Genomic DNA, 19705 nt, shown 5'->3' with positions numbered 1-19705 from the left:
CTTTGAAAGACGCTGTTGAGCACAATTCAACTCGATCACGCTCACCAATACCACTATCAGAAAGAGCTAACACCAATCTTCCTGATAGTGGTGTTAGTTTGCGTGGGTGGGCTAAAAAGGGCTCAACAGCAACGTTTCTAAAAAAAGGCTCAAGACCTTTTGGGCCCTTTTCAAATGTTTGTCCAGATTTGACAAGTCTTGTTGTGTCTTCTTAAGCTAAGTATGCTGTTTCGCTCAAGAAAAGTAAAGAAATTCCTTGATTGAAAAGGTCAAGAAATTTCCTACAGAGAGCTCCCTTTGAAGTGACATTTCATCTCAACTGCGTACTGCGATCAGAAAAATGTGACTTTCTTGACCATTTCTTGGGAGAAATTTTCCACGCATCGAGATAGGCGATTCCTTTTCTTGTCAGTAGCAAACCGGCCTTTATCGGGAGCATAAATTTATACTCCAGTTGAAATTCTCACGCACACTCATATATTTGTTGAATGTTTACCTTCCGTATGAGTGAAAATGGGATAAAATGCGCCAAACAAGACAAAAACTGCGCAAAGCTGGTATGTGAGAATGTGCAATGAAAGTCTTCGGTTTACTTATCAGTGGTTTAATCCGCGTTCGCAATGGAATTTAGCGCATCGATATTATTTGGAAACTTGTGATGCGAAATGTTATCATCGTGATAATTGTTCTTATGATTATGAGAATCGACACCGGAAGAAGGAAACAACACTTCATTGTGATTTTCATGATAATGAATATGGAACTTAATTTTATTTTAAACCACGAGCTACGATATGGAAATAATAACGAATAATATCCGTGTGCCTAGGTTCGTTTTCCCACATTCACACCAGCTGCATTGCTTATAGCGTAATAGTATTGGTGAGCGCTGCTTGCGTTCGATAAGAGGCAACAAAATATGGCCATCATATCGGCCCCCTGTTAATTCCCTTTGGGGCGGCAAACGGCAAAAAGAAATTCACTGTTTTGTAAGTTGCTTGTTGCGCTGAAACCGAAAAAGATCAAGTTTTTTAGTTCAAGCTGTTTGTTGTATGTGCTGTTGCAATTCTCTACTAAACACATCATTGTGATTACTTAATAATTACGAAACCAGAGTTCAAGCTCAATTTTGTTCTTTGCCTCGTTCTTTGCAATTGATAAACAAAAATTCGAGCTGAGAGTACATTTGAGTGAAGTCACTTGAAAGCGCACACAGTAAAATAGGTGGCCAAAATAATTAAATGATTTGTGATTGGGGAACTTGTTGCCAGTTCTCTTTGCGCAACTCTCCATTCATAGACTCTGCTAAATATTACGTATTTACAAGAGTCCTGGATGCCTGGATGCAACACGAATAAAGGCTCGAACGCAATGATAGCGGAACGGCAACGGAATGCGGTACCGGTTCGCCAGGATTAATCACACCATCTCGGTTGAGCTGACAACGAATGAAATTGAACTAACACTGAGTCGACAAGCTTGTTGTAGTTCATGGTGGCGAACCGGTTCCGCTTTCCGTTGCCGTTCCGCTATCATTGCGTTTGGGCCTTAAACCTATTCTCAGCACGACCAGTAAATAGGCCTTTTCACATGACGTCTCAAATCAACTGATCCGGAAGCTCTTTGACAGTTCTTCCACAGACAAACAGACGTAACACTTAGAACAAATCTCATTCAAAACCGTAGTCACGACGACATGTACGCCCAATGCTAAAATTAGCGTGTTTGGCCGACGGGCCAACAGATGGCGGTAGTATGTAAACGTCAAATGCGAACAAAAACGATTCGAGCGCTGCGAGTGGTGGATTGGCCACCTATCATATTTTTGAATCGACCGTTAAAAAGGTGGTTGATGGACAATGATGAGAGTGTGACGTTTCTTCTTCTTTCTGGCGTTAGGTCCCCACTGGGACAAAGCCTGCCTCTCAGCTTAGTGTTCTTATGAGCACTTCCACAGTTATTAACTGAGAGCTTACTATGCCAATGACAATTTTTGCATGTGTATATCGTGTGGCAGGTACGAAGATACTCTATGCCCTTGGAAGTCGAGAAAATTTCCAACCCGAAAAGATCCTCGACCGGTGGGATTCGAACCCACGACCCTCAGCTTGGTCTTGCTGAATAGCTGCGCGTTTACCGCTACGGCTATCTGGGCCCCTGTGACGTCTGTCTGGGAGAGTGTGACGTCTGTTTGGGTTTATTCAAAAATTTCATAACGCCAAAAATGGCCATTTTCGACACTCACCCACCCCCTCGTAACGCGTTTTGTATGAATATTTTACAAATTTTGTATGAGCCGTAACACCACGAGGACACCCACCCACCCCCTTTAGCGTTATGAAATTTGTGAATGGGCCCTTTGTCTGTGGTTCTTCTATGAAAATGACAGGTCCTCCACCGATGTAAACAAATGCATAGACGGACCTGTCACATGAAAAGGCCTATGATGGCCCATTTTGAAATGTTGCTCCAGAATGATTAAATTTGACGTTTCCCTCATCATATGTCACTCTACTACTGCACTGTTAGCTACCGTTTTAGTACACTATGATCACTGTAGTTCTAAAAATAAACATTTTCCATCAAAACTGGGCAAGTATTTTTCATTTTCCAAGAAAATAGTGAAAATCAGAGCGATATTTTCGAAAACCAGTAAAATTCATCTCCATTACCTAATCCAAAACGTTTGTGATATGTTTTTCCTACGCTTTCAGCAGAAATAGTACGGCGAAGCGGCACGGATTCAAAACCCTCCCCAGCAGTTTCGATGTGCTGCCCACGGTTTAGGAGTAGTTGCTGCTGCCGTTGCTAGTAGTGCGTATCGTCCCCCTGTATTTCTCTTCCAGGTCCCGTTTTTGTTCCTTCATCGTTTCGAATAGCGAATTTCAAGCACTTCTTCGCCCGGAGGGGGTGTTAGAAAAACAAAGAGGAGCCAGACCGCCCCCACTCGAAAGCAACAGTCATGGGCAATCCTAGTCTGACGTACGAGATTCTCCTCTACCTGAACTCGTTCTACTTCGGGATGTTCGCGATGTGCGAACTGGGCATGATCACCCTCAAGGCAGTCAACCTCAAGTATCCGGAGCATATCCTGATGCGGGAAACGTGCATCCTACTGTCGCTCTGCCTGGTCGAGACGATACGGATCATCCTGGGGAGGAAGGGCAGTCTCAGCGATCACGGTAAGTGGTGACCTGAGGGATGACATCCTGCTGTATGTTTGCGCGTGTGTGTATGTTAAGATTTGAGCGTGTTATTTATATCTGAATTATTTACCTATCATACTGTGAACAGAAGTAGGTAATTTAATCTCAAATCTGCCTACCAGATTTTATACTTTGAAAGTAGTTATCTGGTCATAATGCTGAAGCTTGGCCCAATAGGAGGTCACGTTGGACCCTGTTTTTTTTTTCCACAGATCCTATAGGAGTTCTTACACAAGGGTTTATTCCAAAATTTTTGAAAAAAAAATCTCGTTATATTTTTCCTAAAAACGTTAGAAAAATTCCTACGTTCATTTTTTTTATGCTAGGCATTTTATTGAGAATTATATTAAGAATTCATCTACGATTAGGTACTTTCAGAAATTGCTCCAGAAATCGTCATTTCTCCAGCATTTCATTGAAATTATTGCTGCAATTCGAATATTTATCAAATAATTTAAACAAAATCCAAATCTGCATGGATTCTTAACAACTTAATTTACGGTTCCACACCAGTTAATACTACATCAATTATTACAGTTACTGCTCCTATCATTGATATATAAATTTCTTCAATATTTTTCAGTCATCTTAGTAATTCATAAAGAAAATCCTAGAAAGAATTTCATCAAGAATGCAAAAGATCATCGTAGAAATTCATCAAGGCATACTTAGAACTTACACAAGTTTAATCAGCGATTACTGTAAAAATTTTCTTAGCAATTCCTCGCGATTTTTTTTCAAGTTCTCTTCATTTTTTTTTTTTTATTTATTTCCAAATTTTGTCCCAAAAAATCTGAAAAGTTTCTTTCTCTGGAAACATCTCTTGATGAATGATTGGAAAATTCATTGAAAACTTCTTTGACAAAAAAAATGTGGAATTCCTGGAGGTATTTCGAATTTTTAAAGATGCTCTAAACGGGAATGTTAGAGAAAATCCTAGGATTTCTTAATAACTTGGAACTTTTTTGAAGAATCAAATGAACTTTGGAGGGAAGAAAGTCATGGAAGAAATACTTAAAAATTTTGTGAAATATCACCAATCAAACTTATGAAGAGATCTTTGGATAAATATTGTAAAGAAATCTACAACAAAACGAGTCGTAATGTCACGAAGAGTTTCAAACAGAGTCTTAGAAATATGTTTGATGAATTTCCTCAAATGAGAAATCAAACTCTCATGTCGTGGTTCCTGTTAGGTTTCTTTTTGTTTGTTTATTGTTTTTTGCTAAGAGGTCTCTAAAGTTGTTTTTTTTTCAGACGGTCAGTCACTTGACAGATAGGCCTATTTCGTCTGCGACTTACAGACTTCTTCAGTGTCGAGCACTCGACACTGAAGAAGTCTGTAAGTCGCAGACGAAATAGGCCTATCTGTCAAGATAAGCAACACATATTAGAGTTCAAAGGTATTTGCTCGCCTTACTAGTGATTTTACCCTGGCCACGATCACAGGGTTTGACGGTGCCAAAGTAGAAGGTGTACCATAATAATACCCGTCTGTGAAACATATCACCTTCCCAATACTTTGGCACACCTCTAACGGTTCATGAAACGGCTGCATTCAGGCGGAGGATCTGTTACCTAATATGTTTCGGCATATTATCAGGTCCTCTTCGAACGGAGGGATCGCCAGGACTCATTAGTTACTTATAAACCAGTGCTGGTTGTTGATGGTTCAGTTCGTTTACCACGAGCTGTAGCATCCTTTGTACTAATCAGTAATGGTTGTTAAGTTTCGAAGCTAACGTGTGATCAATCGTTTTATAATGCAACATAAGAATGGGTGTTTGGTGGAACTGCGCGTAACTCTTGTTGTTATTAAACTTAGTGATTGTGTTGGTGCTAATGGTGTGTTTATAATAAAATCTATGGTGATGAAAATTTGAAAATGAAATTGGAAGTGATTCTGATAGTTTTGTTAGAAATATAATAATGATGATGTATAATGATGTGAACTCTACTAATTTAATAAAGGCCATAATACATTTTGCAATCATTTCTCTGAATATAAACATTATTGCCTAGTTCTTCAAACATGCATGATAAAAGTGTTAATAATGACAGCGAGTGCAGAAAAATGGATCGAAGTGATTTTGTTTTACTGTAACTTTGTTGATAGTGCTAAATTGTAGTTTGAATAGTAATGACTCTACAGCAACAAAAATAATGAAACATTTAAATTGAATATCTTTTAATTACTTAGTAATGCTAACAGATGGTAAATGTTAATAACAATGAATTTATATGAAAATGGTGTGATGTGAAAAGTGATATAATGTAAAGTATATCTGAAGTGTATTACGAAAGGTGATGAGTGATAATCGGTGAAATACGTGATAATGTCGAAAATAAAAGTGACGATAGTGAGTGATGAAATGAAATGGGGAATGAGGACCTTTTAATAAAACTATTTCGTTCTTCACTTTAACGACTCTAGTAGCATTTCAGGCCTTATCATAGTTTGATAGTAGTCTAAAGTACTAGACTGCAAAACTATAGGGTACACTAGGCATATTAAGAGTGCCAGTGCTTACCCCTATCGCTACCGAAAAAAAGGGTGCAGAGCTACTTGAGCACTTCCATGATTCACTTTGGCATAGGGGGTTTTTCTCGACCGAATGATCTGAAACTTTGCAATAAGAAGCACTTCTACACGACGCATATTGTGACCAAATATGAGCTCGTTAGCTTTCAAAAAACCCCACTGCCAAAGTGAATCAAAAGTGTCAAGAAAAGGATCCGGTTCCCTATTTGCTCGCCTTACTAGTGATTTTAGTATTTTATATTTTTTTTGCAAAAAGTGAAGTGTTTAAGTTTATTTTTTTATACTAATGAGTATTCGATCCTCGGGCAGAAGGACAAACTTAGTGATTACGATAAGTGGCTTGAGTGATGTCCGGGTTGTCCTGATGCGTGTGTATAAGGTTCGAGACAGATTGAATGCGTGTTACTTTACATCTGAATTGAGTACATATCATACTGTAAACATCTAACAGAAGAAATAATTATTTGGCTGGTTATATTTCAATTTCAGGCTGGCAAGTCATCCTATCGGTTATCCTAACAATTCCTTGCGCGGTGGGAGTCGGTTATCTCCTGTTCTATCAATTACACCGATTACGCCTCGAATACATCCTATGTGCCTTAATGTTATCTCTCCAGGCAGCTGAGCTACTGTTTGCGATACTGTTCGTATTCACACTCTGCCGTCCGACCTCGTACGACTAGGTTTGTTCAACTGTCCAAACTGTTTCCCTCTGTCTTGGCTTCCCTTCCATCGTCCAAACCGGGAAGTTCGTGAGTCTCATCTGACCATTATTCATATTCATTTTAAACAAAATGACAGGATAGATTAGCACTGACCAGTCTTTTTGAACAGTCTATTCCATTTCATTCAGCGACCGTCGTCATTTGATATCCAAGTTTTAACGAAGTAGATTTTGCATTAGACTTTTTACGAGCCATTTCAAAGCCAAAAAAAAACATTAAGCCAAATTTCTGAGACTCGTACAGACAATAGGATACAAAGTAAAACCATAAATATGAAGCAACACACATAAGACTCAACATTAAAAACATACTTTCAATACGAATAGTTTCATTATCAATTCATTCATACATTTTGTATCATAAATTGTGTTTTGTGATTTACACGAAACTTTCATTTCGTACTTTAAAAGGCAAATGATCCAAATATTTGTATTTTTAAGAAAACTGTTTATAACTCATAAGTAATCGATCTACCCCGAAGAGAGGGTTAATAATTTATTTATTTATGTGTTCTCTGTAAAATCGCTGTAACAAGAAGCTAGTCACAAGACCAAATATCAAAACTATTTCCGTTCTAAGTCCAACTGGCTCGTGCCATCTATGTGCTATATACATTTCAGAACGAAATGTATCTGCACTTTCGAATAGTCGATTCACTACTATTACGTAGACAGTAAGTGGTCTAGAGAGAAAAAAAATCAAAGTAAATCAAACGGGTTGACAAAACCATTAATTAGCGTTTGTAATAGCTGTCGATTAGCGGAACTCGTTTACATTTGAGGGAAAGTTGTTTTATATATATGCAAAATCAAGTAGTGATGTAAAGGATTAATGGTAGTTAAAACTGATAAAAAAACAATGAAAATCTGCAATATATTCAGAAAACAAAAGAAACCATTTTAGACCATTTATACCGACAAAATATACGATAAAAAAGGCGGAGAAAAAAAGAACCCGTCGTGAAGTAACTGTTTCAGAGTAGTTTAACGCCCGAAGGAGCGAGGCATCAGACATTTACATAAAAGCAAATACCGAATGTTTCAGCATAGTTATACAAAGCAAAATCGACTTTTGAATCTCCATGAAGAATTTTCGAACTTTCACAAGATAGACTAAGCATAGACAGGCATTAACTATGATACGCACCCTTAGACCACCAAAGTCTTATTTAATTCTTCCGGCGTTACATTAGAATCAATACTTCAATTTTAACTTTTCACACTCCTAATGACACCATTGAATTTTTTGAAATTTACCACGACAGCACAAACCTCAACGCTTTTAACATATCTTCAATTTTAATAGTTTCTTTTGACTGAAGGTAAACTCCTGGAAAGTCGATTCTGACACTTTCAAACAATTTCACGATAACTGAAAAATTGTTTACTGTTGTTATAACTACTTCGCCAGAGCTTATCTACCAAAAAGAATTTGAAAAACACATTTCAGTAATACACTGTTCTAGATTTCTATTCTCTGAACATTTCTAGATACCTTCCCAAACCACCACAAACCAATGCTGCACCTTTTCTACTAAACTAGATTACCTTATCTAATAAAAAAAAAGCCAGTCAATAACGTGTAAGCGTAAAGTCTTTTTTGTACCGCCACGGAGCGAACCATGACGACAAAGAAATTCTTAAGACAAAAAAATCAAATCAGTACTGTGTTCTTCTTTTGTTATCGTGTAACTTTCAAAGGCAAAAGACTTTGTAATAAAACATATTACCTTTACGCATGATAAGTAACCTACACTGTAAAAATAATCTGTGTTTCGCGCATTGCAATGTATTTGGATATGGAAAGGAAAGAATGCCAGGGACCGTCAAAGTCTCGTAGAGTCGGGATGAACACTCAAAAATAAAAATAGTCACCGAATTACTAAAGTTTATGCATTATTGACTATTTTCTATCTGCCTCTCTTTCATTCTGCTGTAAATTTTTACTGTAGCTAGGTTGAAGCTTAGCGATGCTTCTACCCAGGTGAGCTGACAAATCTATCTATCTATCTATCTATCTATATAAATAAAAATGGAATGGTGTTCGTATGTCACGAAATAGCTTGAGAACAGATGAACGGATTGACGTAAGTTTTCCACTTCGTACTTGCCACACGATATACGAATGCGAAAATGGTAACTTTGGCAAAGAAAGCTCTCGATTAATAACTGTGGAAGTGCTCATTGAATACAAAGCCGAGAAGCAGCCTTTGTCTAAGTGAGGACGTAATGCAAAAAAAGAAGAATAATTATGAAGTGTTTAAAGTTTGATAAAAAAATATCTGAGAAAACAAATTACTCATGTCTGCTTAGAGTTACATATAAACAAAGAGAGATGTGAATAATAATTTTTCAAATACATAAGATTATAATCTTCCATTAGAAATGATTCATTATGATTTGTTATTTGCGAGTCCTCACATACTATCACTTTCGCCCCCTTTCTGGTCTTTTCGATCAGAAAATAACGAATTTAGAATATTGGTTCAGCATTTGCACATTGCACAGTTGTTATGGGACCAAAATGATAATCTAAAAGTGAACTGGAGCTAGAATTTATATTTGTCATATAATTGTTTCCCAGACTTGGTCACTGTCTCTAAAAAGAGATCTGCTCCAGTCCCGGAACACATGTATTTAAAATATTGCTGCCATCAGGGGGCGTCGGAGTAACTTCGCCAATGGGGTGAAATGACCAATGGTTTGTTTGCACTGATAACTAGAAAAATAACATAATTCAAAGCCAATACTACATGATTCTTTTCCTTACAACTCAATGTCAACAATAATCGATAAACAAAATAATTTAGTGTTTAAAAATGCGTCGCAAAAAAGGCATTTTTTATATGAAATGAGGCATCAAAAATAAGAATATTCATTGTGTTTTAGTTTATTTGTATTTTGCTATGTACTATGATGATGCTGAACATTTTTTGGATGCTTCAGTTTATTCAGTTATTTAGAAATATTTTAAAATAAAACAAATTAAAATTAGGTTGTTGAACTCCTACTGCAACACTACGGCGACTACTGATGCAAAAAAGCTAACCCATTTCGCGCCAAATCGTATTCTGAGCTGGCAGCACCCTCTCAAATTTAAATGAGATTTTGTAGACCTTGACTAAGTAAGCTGCTTTGCATACTCAGTTTTTAAAAATTTATCTGGACTACCATTTGAAAAGGAAAAAACTTTTTTAACCGATTTTTTCAAAATTTAATGTTATTAAATTTAATGAAAGTGTTGTATGGGTGACTTTTTTCCCTTATGACTGTATTTGGCCGGCAACTTTGGGCGCTACCCAGACAACCAGAAATCGCATGAAAGTTCAGGTTACAACTCGTTTATTTATACTAATTACATCAAACCCGGAAAGCACCGTGGATAAACTCGTCAGATTGATGAGCTTCCTCGCATAAAACACTTATTTTCTGAGTTCATTTGTACATTTTGTTTCGTCACGTACACTCGTACAAAGTAAGTCGAATCAATCCGTAGCAGCTGTCAAATCAAGATTTGTTATCATAAGTTAAGTCGCATAAGATCACAGGTTATTTCGGTAGAACATTTATACACTCGCATTGTATGTTATTATTCATCACGTATTATATGCACGCATATCGCCTCCACTTTTATACACAGAAGGCCATTTCGCAGCATCTTATAAGTGAAATTTTGCACATACAAAGCCTCCAGGTGATTTCGTTATACGTACATTTTGGTTGTCTGGGTACTGGGCTAATTTGCGTACAACTAGCTACATTTCTATTGTTTTCAAGCGTAGAGCTATTTATAGTCGTACGGTTGTGTTACCTGTTTTCTCACTCGTCATCTCACATAAAGATGCGAAGAGCGTGCACGCAGATGCTGCTTGCTGATGGTGTAGCGCGGATTGCCTACCCATCGTATGGGTCATCAATTAGGTATCCAAATTCATGTCCATTGTTTGTTTTGCCGTGGTTCGATTTGCTGATTGTTGTGGTGTTTGTGGTGAAGAAATGCCATTTGTCTCAGTTGCTCTCCAATCATAGCAGAGGATGGAAGCTGGCCTCTGCATCTGTGATGCATTTTCCAGAGACTGGACATTTTTTTGTTGTTGGGGGAACTGAGAATTGAACTCATGACCATCCGTTATGGGTGACATAGATAATTGTCTAAATTTTTGGATAAAAATACTGGAAAAAATGTCATTTGTAGCCTTTATTGATAATAAATGATTTTCAAAACTCAAAGTCGATTTAAAAAAACAGGGTGTCTACTACCTGGAAAACCGGGAATTATCAGGGAATTTGATTCAACCTGGAATTCTCAGGGAATATCGGCCACAAACATGGAAATTATTTAGAATTAGTAATACATGGTATAATATGTCCTTTTTGTGCCACAATTTTTTTTCGGCTGCGCCGCTATCAAAACCATATTCTGTAATTTAATTAAACAAAAAAAAAACATTTTAAAATAATGAAGTAGAACTCATGTTTTCCAAATTGGTAAATGCAAGTAGAGTTCCCAGTTCCAGTTAGTTGTCGTTCATGTGTTTATGGAACATGTTTTCGCCTACAGAAATATTAAACTTCATAGAGAAAGAGCAAAACTTTCACAGGTACGAAATTTAGTACATTTCTTAGGAAAGTAGGCCTCTTTTTAGAGTTTGGGTCACTACTTTAGTGCAAGTCTTGAAAAAGTTTCTATGTTCGATGTAAGGTCTGTAAAGTCTCTATTTTAATCAAACTTGTCTTTAAAGTCACTTTTTTTTGCTTATTCTGCTCGCAGTGAATCCAATCCTGGTGCGAAATTCTAGAGGCTAAGTTAAATCTCCAGAGACTATTACCCCACTATTCCACAAGTTCTTAATGATTTTCTTTAGATCCAGAGGGATGCTTCAGGAGTTCTAGTGATTTCTCCAGAGATTCCTCTTCAAATTCTTTTAGGAATTTCTCCAGGAAAGCTACCAGCGATTTCTCAAGGGAAGCTTAGCGGAATTTCTTTGAAATTTAGTCCAGAAAATCCTTCTTACGCTAAGACTTCTAGTAATTTTCACAGAGATTACCCTGCAAAAAAAAACCAGGTGTTTTTTACTGGTTCATCAATTTCTCCAGCCTTTACTTCTACGAGATTTCCCACAGATCCTATAGGAGTTCTTACACAAAGGTTTATTCCAAAGTATTAAAAAAATCGTTCTGAAATTTTTCCCACAAACCCTATGATAATTCTTACGTCTATTATTTTATGCCTAGCATTTTCATGAGGATTATTTAAAAAAAAAACATCTACGATTACTTTCAGGAATTGCTAAAAAATCGGCATTTCATTGAAATATTGTTGCTGCGGTTTCTCAAATAATTTTTCAAATAAAATTTCCAAATCTCCATGGATTCTTAACAACTTAGTTTAAGGTCCATGCCAGTTAATACTACGTCAATTATTACAGTTATAGCTCCGATCATACATATATAAATTTCTTTAGGGATTGTGTCAGAATTTCTGAAAAGAAAAACTTGTGCGACACTATTCAAAGATTTGAATATTTTTTTCAGTCATCCTGGTAATTTGTCAAAAAAAATCCTAAAAAAATCATCTAGAATCCAGGATTTCTTTCAGAGATCATCGTAGGAATTCATCAAGGCATACTTTTTTTTTTTTTTTTTTTATCGGTAGCGATAGGGGTAGTACTGGCACTCTTAATCTGCCCTAAGCTCCTTCCCAGCATTTGCTTTCATAAGCCTCTATTGCGTTCATCACACAGACGTTCCTAAGCAATGTTGCTCAAATGGTCACTGTGTACGCTAGCAGCAATCAGCCCTTGCCGTAGTTTTGCAGTCTAGTAGTTGAGACTACTATCAAACTATGATAAGGCCTGAAATGCTACTAGAGTGGCTAAAGTGAAGAACGAAATAGTTTTATTAAAAGGTCCTCATTCCCCATTTCATTTCATCACTCACTACCGTCACTTTTATTTTCGACACTATCACGTATATCACCGATTATCACTCATCAACTTTCGTAATACACTTCAGATATACTCTCTATTATATCACTTTTCACATCACACCATTTTCATATAAATCTGTTAGCATTACCATCTGTTAGCATTACTAAGTAATTTAAAGATATTCAATTTAAATGTATCATTATTTTTGTTGCTGTAGAGTCATTACTATTCAAACTACGATTTAGCACTATGATCAAGAAAGTTACATTAAAAAAAAATCACTTCGATCCATTCTTCTGCACTCGCTGTCATTACAGTCATCTCTTCCTTACATTCGACATTGAAGGGATCGAGTTCGGGAGGTATCGAGTTACAGAACACAAAAGCAGTGCAACTGCGTTTCAAGGGACCATCGAGTTAGTCATGAAAACCAACTTTTACTATGGTTCTCTAACTCGATATCGAGATACGAAATATCGAGTAAGGGAGAGTTAACTGTATTAACATTTTTATCATGCACGTTTGAAGAACTAGGCAATTAAGTTTATATTCAGAAAAATGATTGCACAATGTATTATGGCCATTATTAAATTAGTAGAGTTCACATCATTATTATTATATTTATAACAAAACTATCAGAATCACTTCCACCTTAATTTTCAAATTTTCATCACTATAGATTTAATTATAAAATCACTATTACCACCTTCACAATCACTAAATTTAATAACGACGAGTGTAACGCACAGTTCCACCAAACACCCATTCTTATGTTGCATTATAAAACGATTGATCACACGTTGGCTTCGAAACTTAACCACCATTGCTGATTAGTACAAAGGATGCTACAGCTCGTGTAAACGAATTGAAACATCAAACAACCAGCACTGGTTTATAAGTAACTAATGAGCCCTGGCGGTCCCTCCGTTCGAAGAGGACCTGATAATATGCCGAAACGTATTAACAGATCCTCCGCCTGAATGCAGCCGTTTCATGATAAATCATGAACCGTTGGAGGTGTGCCAAAGTATTGGGAAGGTGATATGTTTCACAGACGGGTATTATTATGGTGCACCTTCTACTTTGGCACCGTCAAACCCTGTGATCGTGGCCAGGGTTTCTTTATTTTTTTTGGAGGGGCTGGGAATTGAATCCATGATCTTCCGCTTATGAAGCGAAAGCGTAACCTCGAGGCTACGGACCCCCCTAGGAATTCATCAAGGCATACTTAGAACTTAAACAAGTTTCATCAGCAATTATTCTAGAATTTTCTTCAGCAATTCCTCGCGATTTTTTTTCAATATTTTCTCCCAAAAAAATCTGAAAAATTTCCCTGACATCTGGAAGCATCCCTTAATGAATGATTGAAAAATTCTTTGAAGACTTCCTTAGAAAAATTAGAAACATGGAGGAATTCCTGAAGTAATTTCGAGTTTTTGAAGATGTCTAAACGGGCATGTATGAAAAAATTCCTAGGAAAATCAATGGATAAATTTTTTAAGAACTTTAAATTTTCTTAAAGAATGAAATGTACTTTGAAAGGAATCCTAATTCCTAGAAAAATTCCAGATTGAATTCATGAAGGTAGGGTGCAGAGCTACTTGAGCACTTCTATGATTCACTTTGGCATAGGGAGTTTTTCTTGGCCGAATTGTCGGTAATTTTGCAATAAGAAGCGCTTCAAAATGACGCATATTGTGGCAAAATATGAGCTCAGTAGCTTTCAAAAAGCCCCACTGCCGAAGTGAATCAAAAGTGCCAAGTATAGGATCCGGCTCCCTATCTAAAAAGAAAATCATGGAAAAATTACTCAGAAAGCTTGGGAAACATCACCAATCAAACTTCTGAAGAGATCTTTGGAGTAATATGTGAAAGAACAGTTATACTTATCGTAATGTCGAGGAATTTTAAGAAGAATCTTGGAAATATTCCTAAAGAATTGCTTGTTCATATGAGGAATCAAACTCTCATATCGTGGTACCTATTAGGTTCTTTTTGTGAGTTATTTTTTCAGCTAAGAGGTTTCTAAAGTTGTTTTTCCAAGACGGTCAAATATCATCTATGCAAAAATACAAAACGCCTTCCAGAGAAAATGTCTGGGTGCGATGCTGATATCCATAAATCTGAATCACATTTCAAGGGAAAGACTATTTTAAAGTTCGAATAGACTATTTTTACTTCATATCTGACTTTGATTATTGAAAGGCACTTTCAGATCATTTGAAAAGCATTCTTGGTTTTCGAGGAAATTAAAAGATAATCGTATTTTTTTTTTCTGTTGTTTACACATTTAGAACAGATTGGTTTTTTATTGCAGTGAAATTTAGCATTGGATTTTTTGTTTAAGTGTTTCGAAGCCAAAATCTCAAAATAAATTTTTAGTCATCTTAAATGAAAAATTCGCCAATAGTTGATGTATTGTGGAGAATTTCCTGAACCTGGAATTATTTGCTTAAAATCTGAAAAAAACTGGAAATATCAGGGAATTTCTTTTCTGAAAATAAATAGACACCCTGGAAAATGTCATTTTTTATTTTAATGAAGTTAAGTCTGAAGATGATAGATAATTATGTTCACTACCTACCGTCCATACATTACAAGATAAATACTTTTAAGGAAAAAAAGGTTTTTCTTACCAAAACTTTTTAATGTCCTCAATATTTTCAGCGTGTTATTTTCAAACAAAACTAAACAAAGGAAGGTCACAATCATCTCAGAATTCATCTTCTTCTTCTTTCTGGCATTACGTCCCCACTGGGACAGAGCCTGCTTCTCAGCTTAGTGTTCTTATGAGCACGCACTTCCACAGTTATTAACTGAGAGCTTTCTATGCCAATGACCATTTTTGCATGTGTATATCGTGTGGCAGGTACGAAGATACTCTATGCCCTGGGAAGTCGAGAAAATTTCCAACCCGAAAAGATCATCTACCGGTGGGATTCGAACCCACGACCCTCAGCTTGATCTTGCTGCATAGCTGCGCGTTTACCGCTACGGCTATCTGGGCCCATCTCAGAATTCAATGAAGCTCAATAAGCGAGTCAATTTTGTCTAATCAGTTTACTTTAAATTATTGAAAATTCCTTATAAAAAGGGCTCATGATGCGTTTCTTGTCACATTATATTCGGAGTTGACAGCACTTTGTTGGAATACAAAAAAATGTATATGAGTCCCTATCGAAAATATTATTCCTTTATTGTTTAACCACTTTACTTAGTAAAGGCCTACACATCCAGAAAGTTTTATTTAAATCTGAGAGCGTGCTGCCAACATCTGTTGAAGTTGGCGTAAAATGCGTCAGCTTATTTTTCGAAAAATTAAATGCGTCAGCTTTTTTTCTCGAAAAATTAAATACTTATAGGGTCGATGTACCGAAAGCCGCATAGTTAAGAACAAATATTCGTATAAAATCGAAAAATAACACTAGCGTCATTATTTTTACATTATCTGGTTTTATGGGAAACATATGAACACTACGAAAACTCATATGTTTGTATTTATTATCGCTTGTGCCACTATAGGAATACATGTGCCTATAGTAGCGCACTATTTCTAATTTCTGTTCCTATAGTAGCACTAGCATCACGGCGTTGGCAAAATACTAATCAAAAACGTATTTTTACAAACGTTTTTTATTTCTTCTTCAAAGTGTGAATCAAAAGCTTTCGTTTGATGTAAAAAAAGTTCTTAACGTTCAACGCTCCGTCATCGTAATCATCGTCATCATCCAAACTTCAAAAGCAGTTTTTCTGTTCGAAACTAAAAACTATTGGATGAAAATATGTTCACTGTGTTTCGGTTGGAGAATAGAATACAGTGAACACTTTTTCCGGTAAATTTTCTTGATATTGTACGAAAAAACTGCTTTTGAAAATTCCGAAATCGATGACGGATCCTGCCCCTTTAATTAATTATTTCGTATAATAAAAAATAGTTTCTCTCAGTAGTGCTACTATAGGAACAATAGGTTTACTATAGGCGCAAGGGAGCTCAAATTTTAAGCAAAACTAATTAAATTCGATCATTTTTTGAACCATATCAAGCTGTGTATCAATGGTACTTAGATAAACAGCTCCTGACCTTCATGTCAAAAAATATGTTGAAAATATTTATAGCAAAACGGCTGTAAAAAGCCACTAGTGCGACTATAGGAGACTGTCCACTAAGGGAGCACTGACCCTATTCTTTTGAATTTGAAAATTATATATCATCAGTGCACCATACTGCCGTGAATCGCAAGTCAGTCTCATCTGTAAAAAGTAGGCATTGAGAAAATGGGCTGTGAAGTTTTCAAACTCGTTTTCCATACGAATATTCAAAACATTCCAGGGAATTGGAACATGTTTTGATCTTAATGAAACTTTCACAACTTGCTTTTAACTAAGATATCTTTCCGAGAAAAATATAAAAATGATTTAAACTAGTTACATTTTTGTGTTCCACGGTGCGAAAGTCTGTAGTGGCACTGATATGCGGTTACTTTTCATTATGGGACAATTTGACTTGCTGTTTTTCCTACTTTTTTCCGAATTAAATTTTTTTAAATTATTTTACGGATTCCTGTAAAATCTCAAAAGCTGAACAGTTCGGTAAAATAAATTAACGAAATACGGAAAATTTTTACAGTGTTCCGTAAAAAATCACCGGAATCTGTAAAATTTCGACGGAATTACGGTGTTTTATTTCACCGAACTGTTCAGCTACGGTGAAATTCACGGATTTCGGGTAAAATAAATGTCTTGACACGATTCATACTATTTTTCTGTAACTATAGCTTTGAGCATAGGCAACCAGCCTCAAATTAAAGTGAATTAGAAAAACTTCCATGAACAAATATTTGATCTTCCCTTATTCTGCGCAGCTCCTAACTCTGCGCACTTTCACAAAAATCTATCAAAATCTAGTAGGATACTTAAATTTTCATATGAAATTTATGTTTCTAATATTTCTACAATAGTAATCAAAAAGCAAATTTTTTTAACAAACTTACATTTATTACTTCAATTTTCGAAGCGTTGATGGGCGCGTGAGTAAATCACGCACTCTCTTGACGGTCGTGGTTCGAATTCAGATTGTGACTTTTTTAATTTGGAAAAACTTTTCCATGAGGCGTCTTCTTCTTCTTTCTGGCGTTACGTCCCAACTGGGACAGAGCCTGCTTCTCAGAGCACTTCCACAGTTATTAACTGAGAGCTTTCTTTGCCAATTGAACATTTTTGCATTCGTATATCGTGTGGCAGGTACGAAAATACTCTATGCTCAAGGAGTTCGAGAAAATTTCCAACCCGAAAAGATCCTCGACCGGTGGGATTCGAACCCACGACCCTCAGCTTGGTCTTTCTGAATAGCTGCGCGTTTACCGTTACGGCTATCTGGGCCATGAGGCGTCTATGAAGAGTATTTTATGATAATATCGAAAAAATAATAGTTTTTCCTTGTGGCAAAAATCATAGTACATTCGTAAGATATTCGAATTTGATGTATCCTCACTGTACAACAGCTATTGCCCATTGCACGGTGACGTCATCAGAAAATCGCTCTCTTTCCCTCCTTCGGGAAATCTGAAAACAACGGTGCCAGTACCTGTCAAAGTTGACAGGTGTTGTCGTTTCGTAAAATGGACTATAGTGTTTGTGATATAATTATTTTAAGGCTAAAAAATCCATGATTCAATCATCAGGAATCATCAAAAATTTCAAAACTAAAGAAATCCTTATACAAATCTAACATCGCAATTCAGATAGCAAGTGTAATGCAATGATAGATTTTCTTGAACATCGCATAAATTTTGAGCAAAAAAACTGGTTTTGAAAATTTGTAAAACGATGATGGTTATTTTCCTCTTAACAAATGACGGCCTCATTTCAAAATTGTTGAAGATATTCGTGAGGAAAAGAAAAATCAGTTTTTACACTAGTGAGCGGTAATAGGAGCATTAGTCGTTGATGTTGCTGGTGCACTGATGGTAATGCATTTTTTTTCTCTTGAAACACTGTTTTCCAGAATGGCGCATTCTGCATTCGATTGAACATACTTGTTTGAAGAGGTTTGAAGTATATTAATATAAACAAAAACATTTCAGTGCTTCTAAACATTTTTACATAGCCCAAAATATATTGAATAGACCAAACATAATATCTGTTTCTTGAAAATGTCCAGTCCTCCAAATTGGTTTACTATTACCGATGGGTAAGTATGATCTGGATGATCTGTTCTCGCGTACTTGTGAACAACTCAGAAACATATTGCTTCCAGACTCGCTAAGACTGTAGCTTTCTGCAACGAAGGGATTACCGATGAATGCTTCTCGAACATGTTGGAATATCTTTTCCGAACAATTGATAACTCTAGCACCGGCGGAAACCAGTCGCAAACTGACACGGAAGCCGAACTGGAAAATCTTCGCGCAGCTACCTCCCAGCTCAGCGAACAGGAATTCAAGCTGACGATGCAATCGCTTGCCTATCTAGTGAAACGATCGCTTAAGTTCATGCTAAAACCATCCAGGATGCAGACTGACTTGCGAAATCACCTTCAGCTGACGGAAAACAAGAGCAACTGCTTCGTAAAGCATTGGATCCAATCGACGAAAATTGTGCTCGATGCACTGGCCACGGCAGACGACGACGGAAGCTCCAACCAGCTGGAGGATGTTTCGTGGAAGGTGCGGGCACAACTTTCCTCCGAACCACGCCAAAAGGACAAACTAGCCCTGGGCCAGTTGGAGCTGAAAACCGGCAGCAGGACTATCAATTTGGAACTGAACAGTGCTGAAATTGTGGAGTTCTACAATCAGCTGGAACGGATACAGGTGGAACTAGACGCCCTGAATGCGAAAGCTTAGTAAATGGAATGGTATCGAAATAGGACCGTGTTGATGCTTTCTGAGTAGTGATGAGTCACATTATAACTATGATCACACATGGTAGGGAAAGTGTACCAGTTATGGCTATAGTGGTTCCCTATTTGGCCATATGTATTTTCTCGAAAACTTTCACATTTTGAATATTTTTGTATGTTTCAACATTAAGATATATTCGATATAAAACTACTCAAACACAAAATGATCAAAAATTTGAAGATAATCAAATGATTACGTATGGCGAAATAGGGAACCAGTGTTAGAGTTACATAACTTTTTTCACTTGTTTTTGTGTACCATTACATCAAGGTTTTTACACATTCACGTGTATAGTTAGTCGAGCGAATACAACCCAGACTTGGGTCCATACGTTTCTTCAAAGATCCATGCAAAAGTTCACTCCTTCAGAAGCCTATCATGTAGGGTGATCAAAGTATTTT

The 19705-nt window shown here is 36.6% G+C and overlaps 2 protein-coding genes across 4 annotated transcripts; both read left to right on the top strand.

The window, feature by feature from the left end:
• The first annotated feature begins 2544 nt into the window (after positions 1–2544).
• LOC5566161 (transmembrane protein 216) lies at positions 2545–8236 on the top strand. Of its 3 annotated transcripts, none has more exons than XM_021849933.1 (3): positions 2545–2592; positions 2718–3182; positions 6238–8236. In XM_021849933.1, exons 2-3 carry the CDS (start codon positions 2963–2965, stop codon positions 6429–6431), a joined length of 414 nt encoding a protein of 137 aa, XP_021705625.1. In that variant the 5' UTR covers positions 2545–2592; positions 2718–2962; the 3' UTR covers positions 6432–8236. The 3 variants fall into 3 exon arrangements, with proteins under 3 accessions (XP_021705625.1, XP_021705624.1, XP_001650541.1); XM_021849932.1 differs by lacking the exon at positions 2545–2592 and adding an exon at positions 2622–2652; XM_001650491.2 differs by lacking the exon at positions 2545–2592 and adding an exon at positions 2636–2652 and having other exon boundaries at positions 2715–3182.
• A 10173-nt stretch (positions 8237–18409) lies between these two features.
• Positions 18410–19270, top strand: LOC5566162 (COMM domain-containing protein 10). The gene is made up of 2 exons (XM_001650492.2): positions 18410–18592; positions 18659–19270. The coding sequence occupies exons 1-2, from the start codon at positions 18555–18557 to the stop codon at positions 19245–19247; spliced, it is 627 nt and encodes a 208-aa protein (XP_001650542.2). The 5' UTR covers positions 18410–18554; the 3' UTR covers positions 19248–19270.
• Positions 19271–19705: the final 435 nt, after the last annotated feature.

The sequence above is a fragment of the Aedes aegypti genome, chromosome 3 (genome assembly GCF_002204515.2).
Source record: "Aedes aegypti strain LVP_AGWG chromosome 3, AaegL5.0 Primary Assembly, whole genome shotgun sequence".
Classification (NCBI taxonomy): domain Eukaryota; kingdom Metazoa; phylum Arthropoda; class Insecta; order Diptera; family Culicidae; genus Aedes; species Aedes aegypti.
The sequence above is the reverse complement of the archived record's forward strand: the minus strand, read 5'-3'. Positions and strand labels throughout refer to the sequence as shown.

Coding starts and splice junctions, on each gene's coding strand:
- LOC5566161 (XM_021849933.1), top strand. CDS start 2,963: ATGGGCAATCCTAGTCTGACGTACGAGATTCTCCTCTACCTGAACTCG. Junction 3,183..6,237: donor GGGCAGTCTCAGCGATCACG/GTAAGTGGTGAC, acceptor TTTCAATTTCAG/GCTGGCAAGTCATCCTATCG.
- LOC5566162 (XM_001650492.2), top strand. CDS start 18,555: ATGTCCAGTCCTCCAAATTGGTTTACTATTACCGATGG. Junction 18,593..18,658: donor TGGTTTACTATTACCGATGG/GTAAGTATGATC, acceptor TATTGCTTCCAG/ACTCGCTAAGACTGTAGCTT.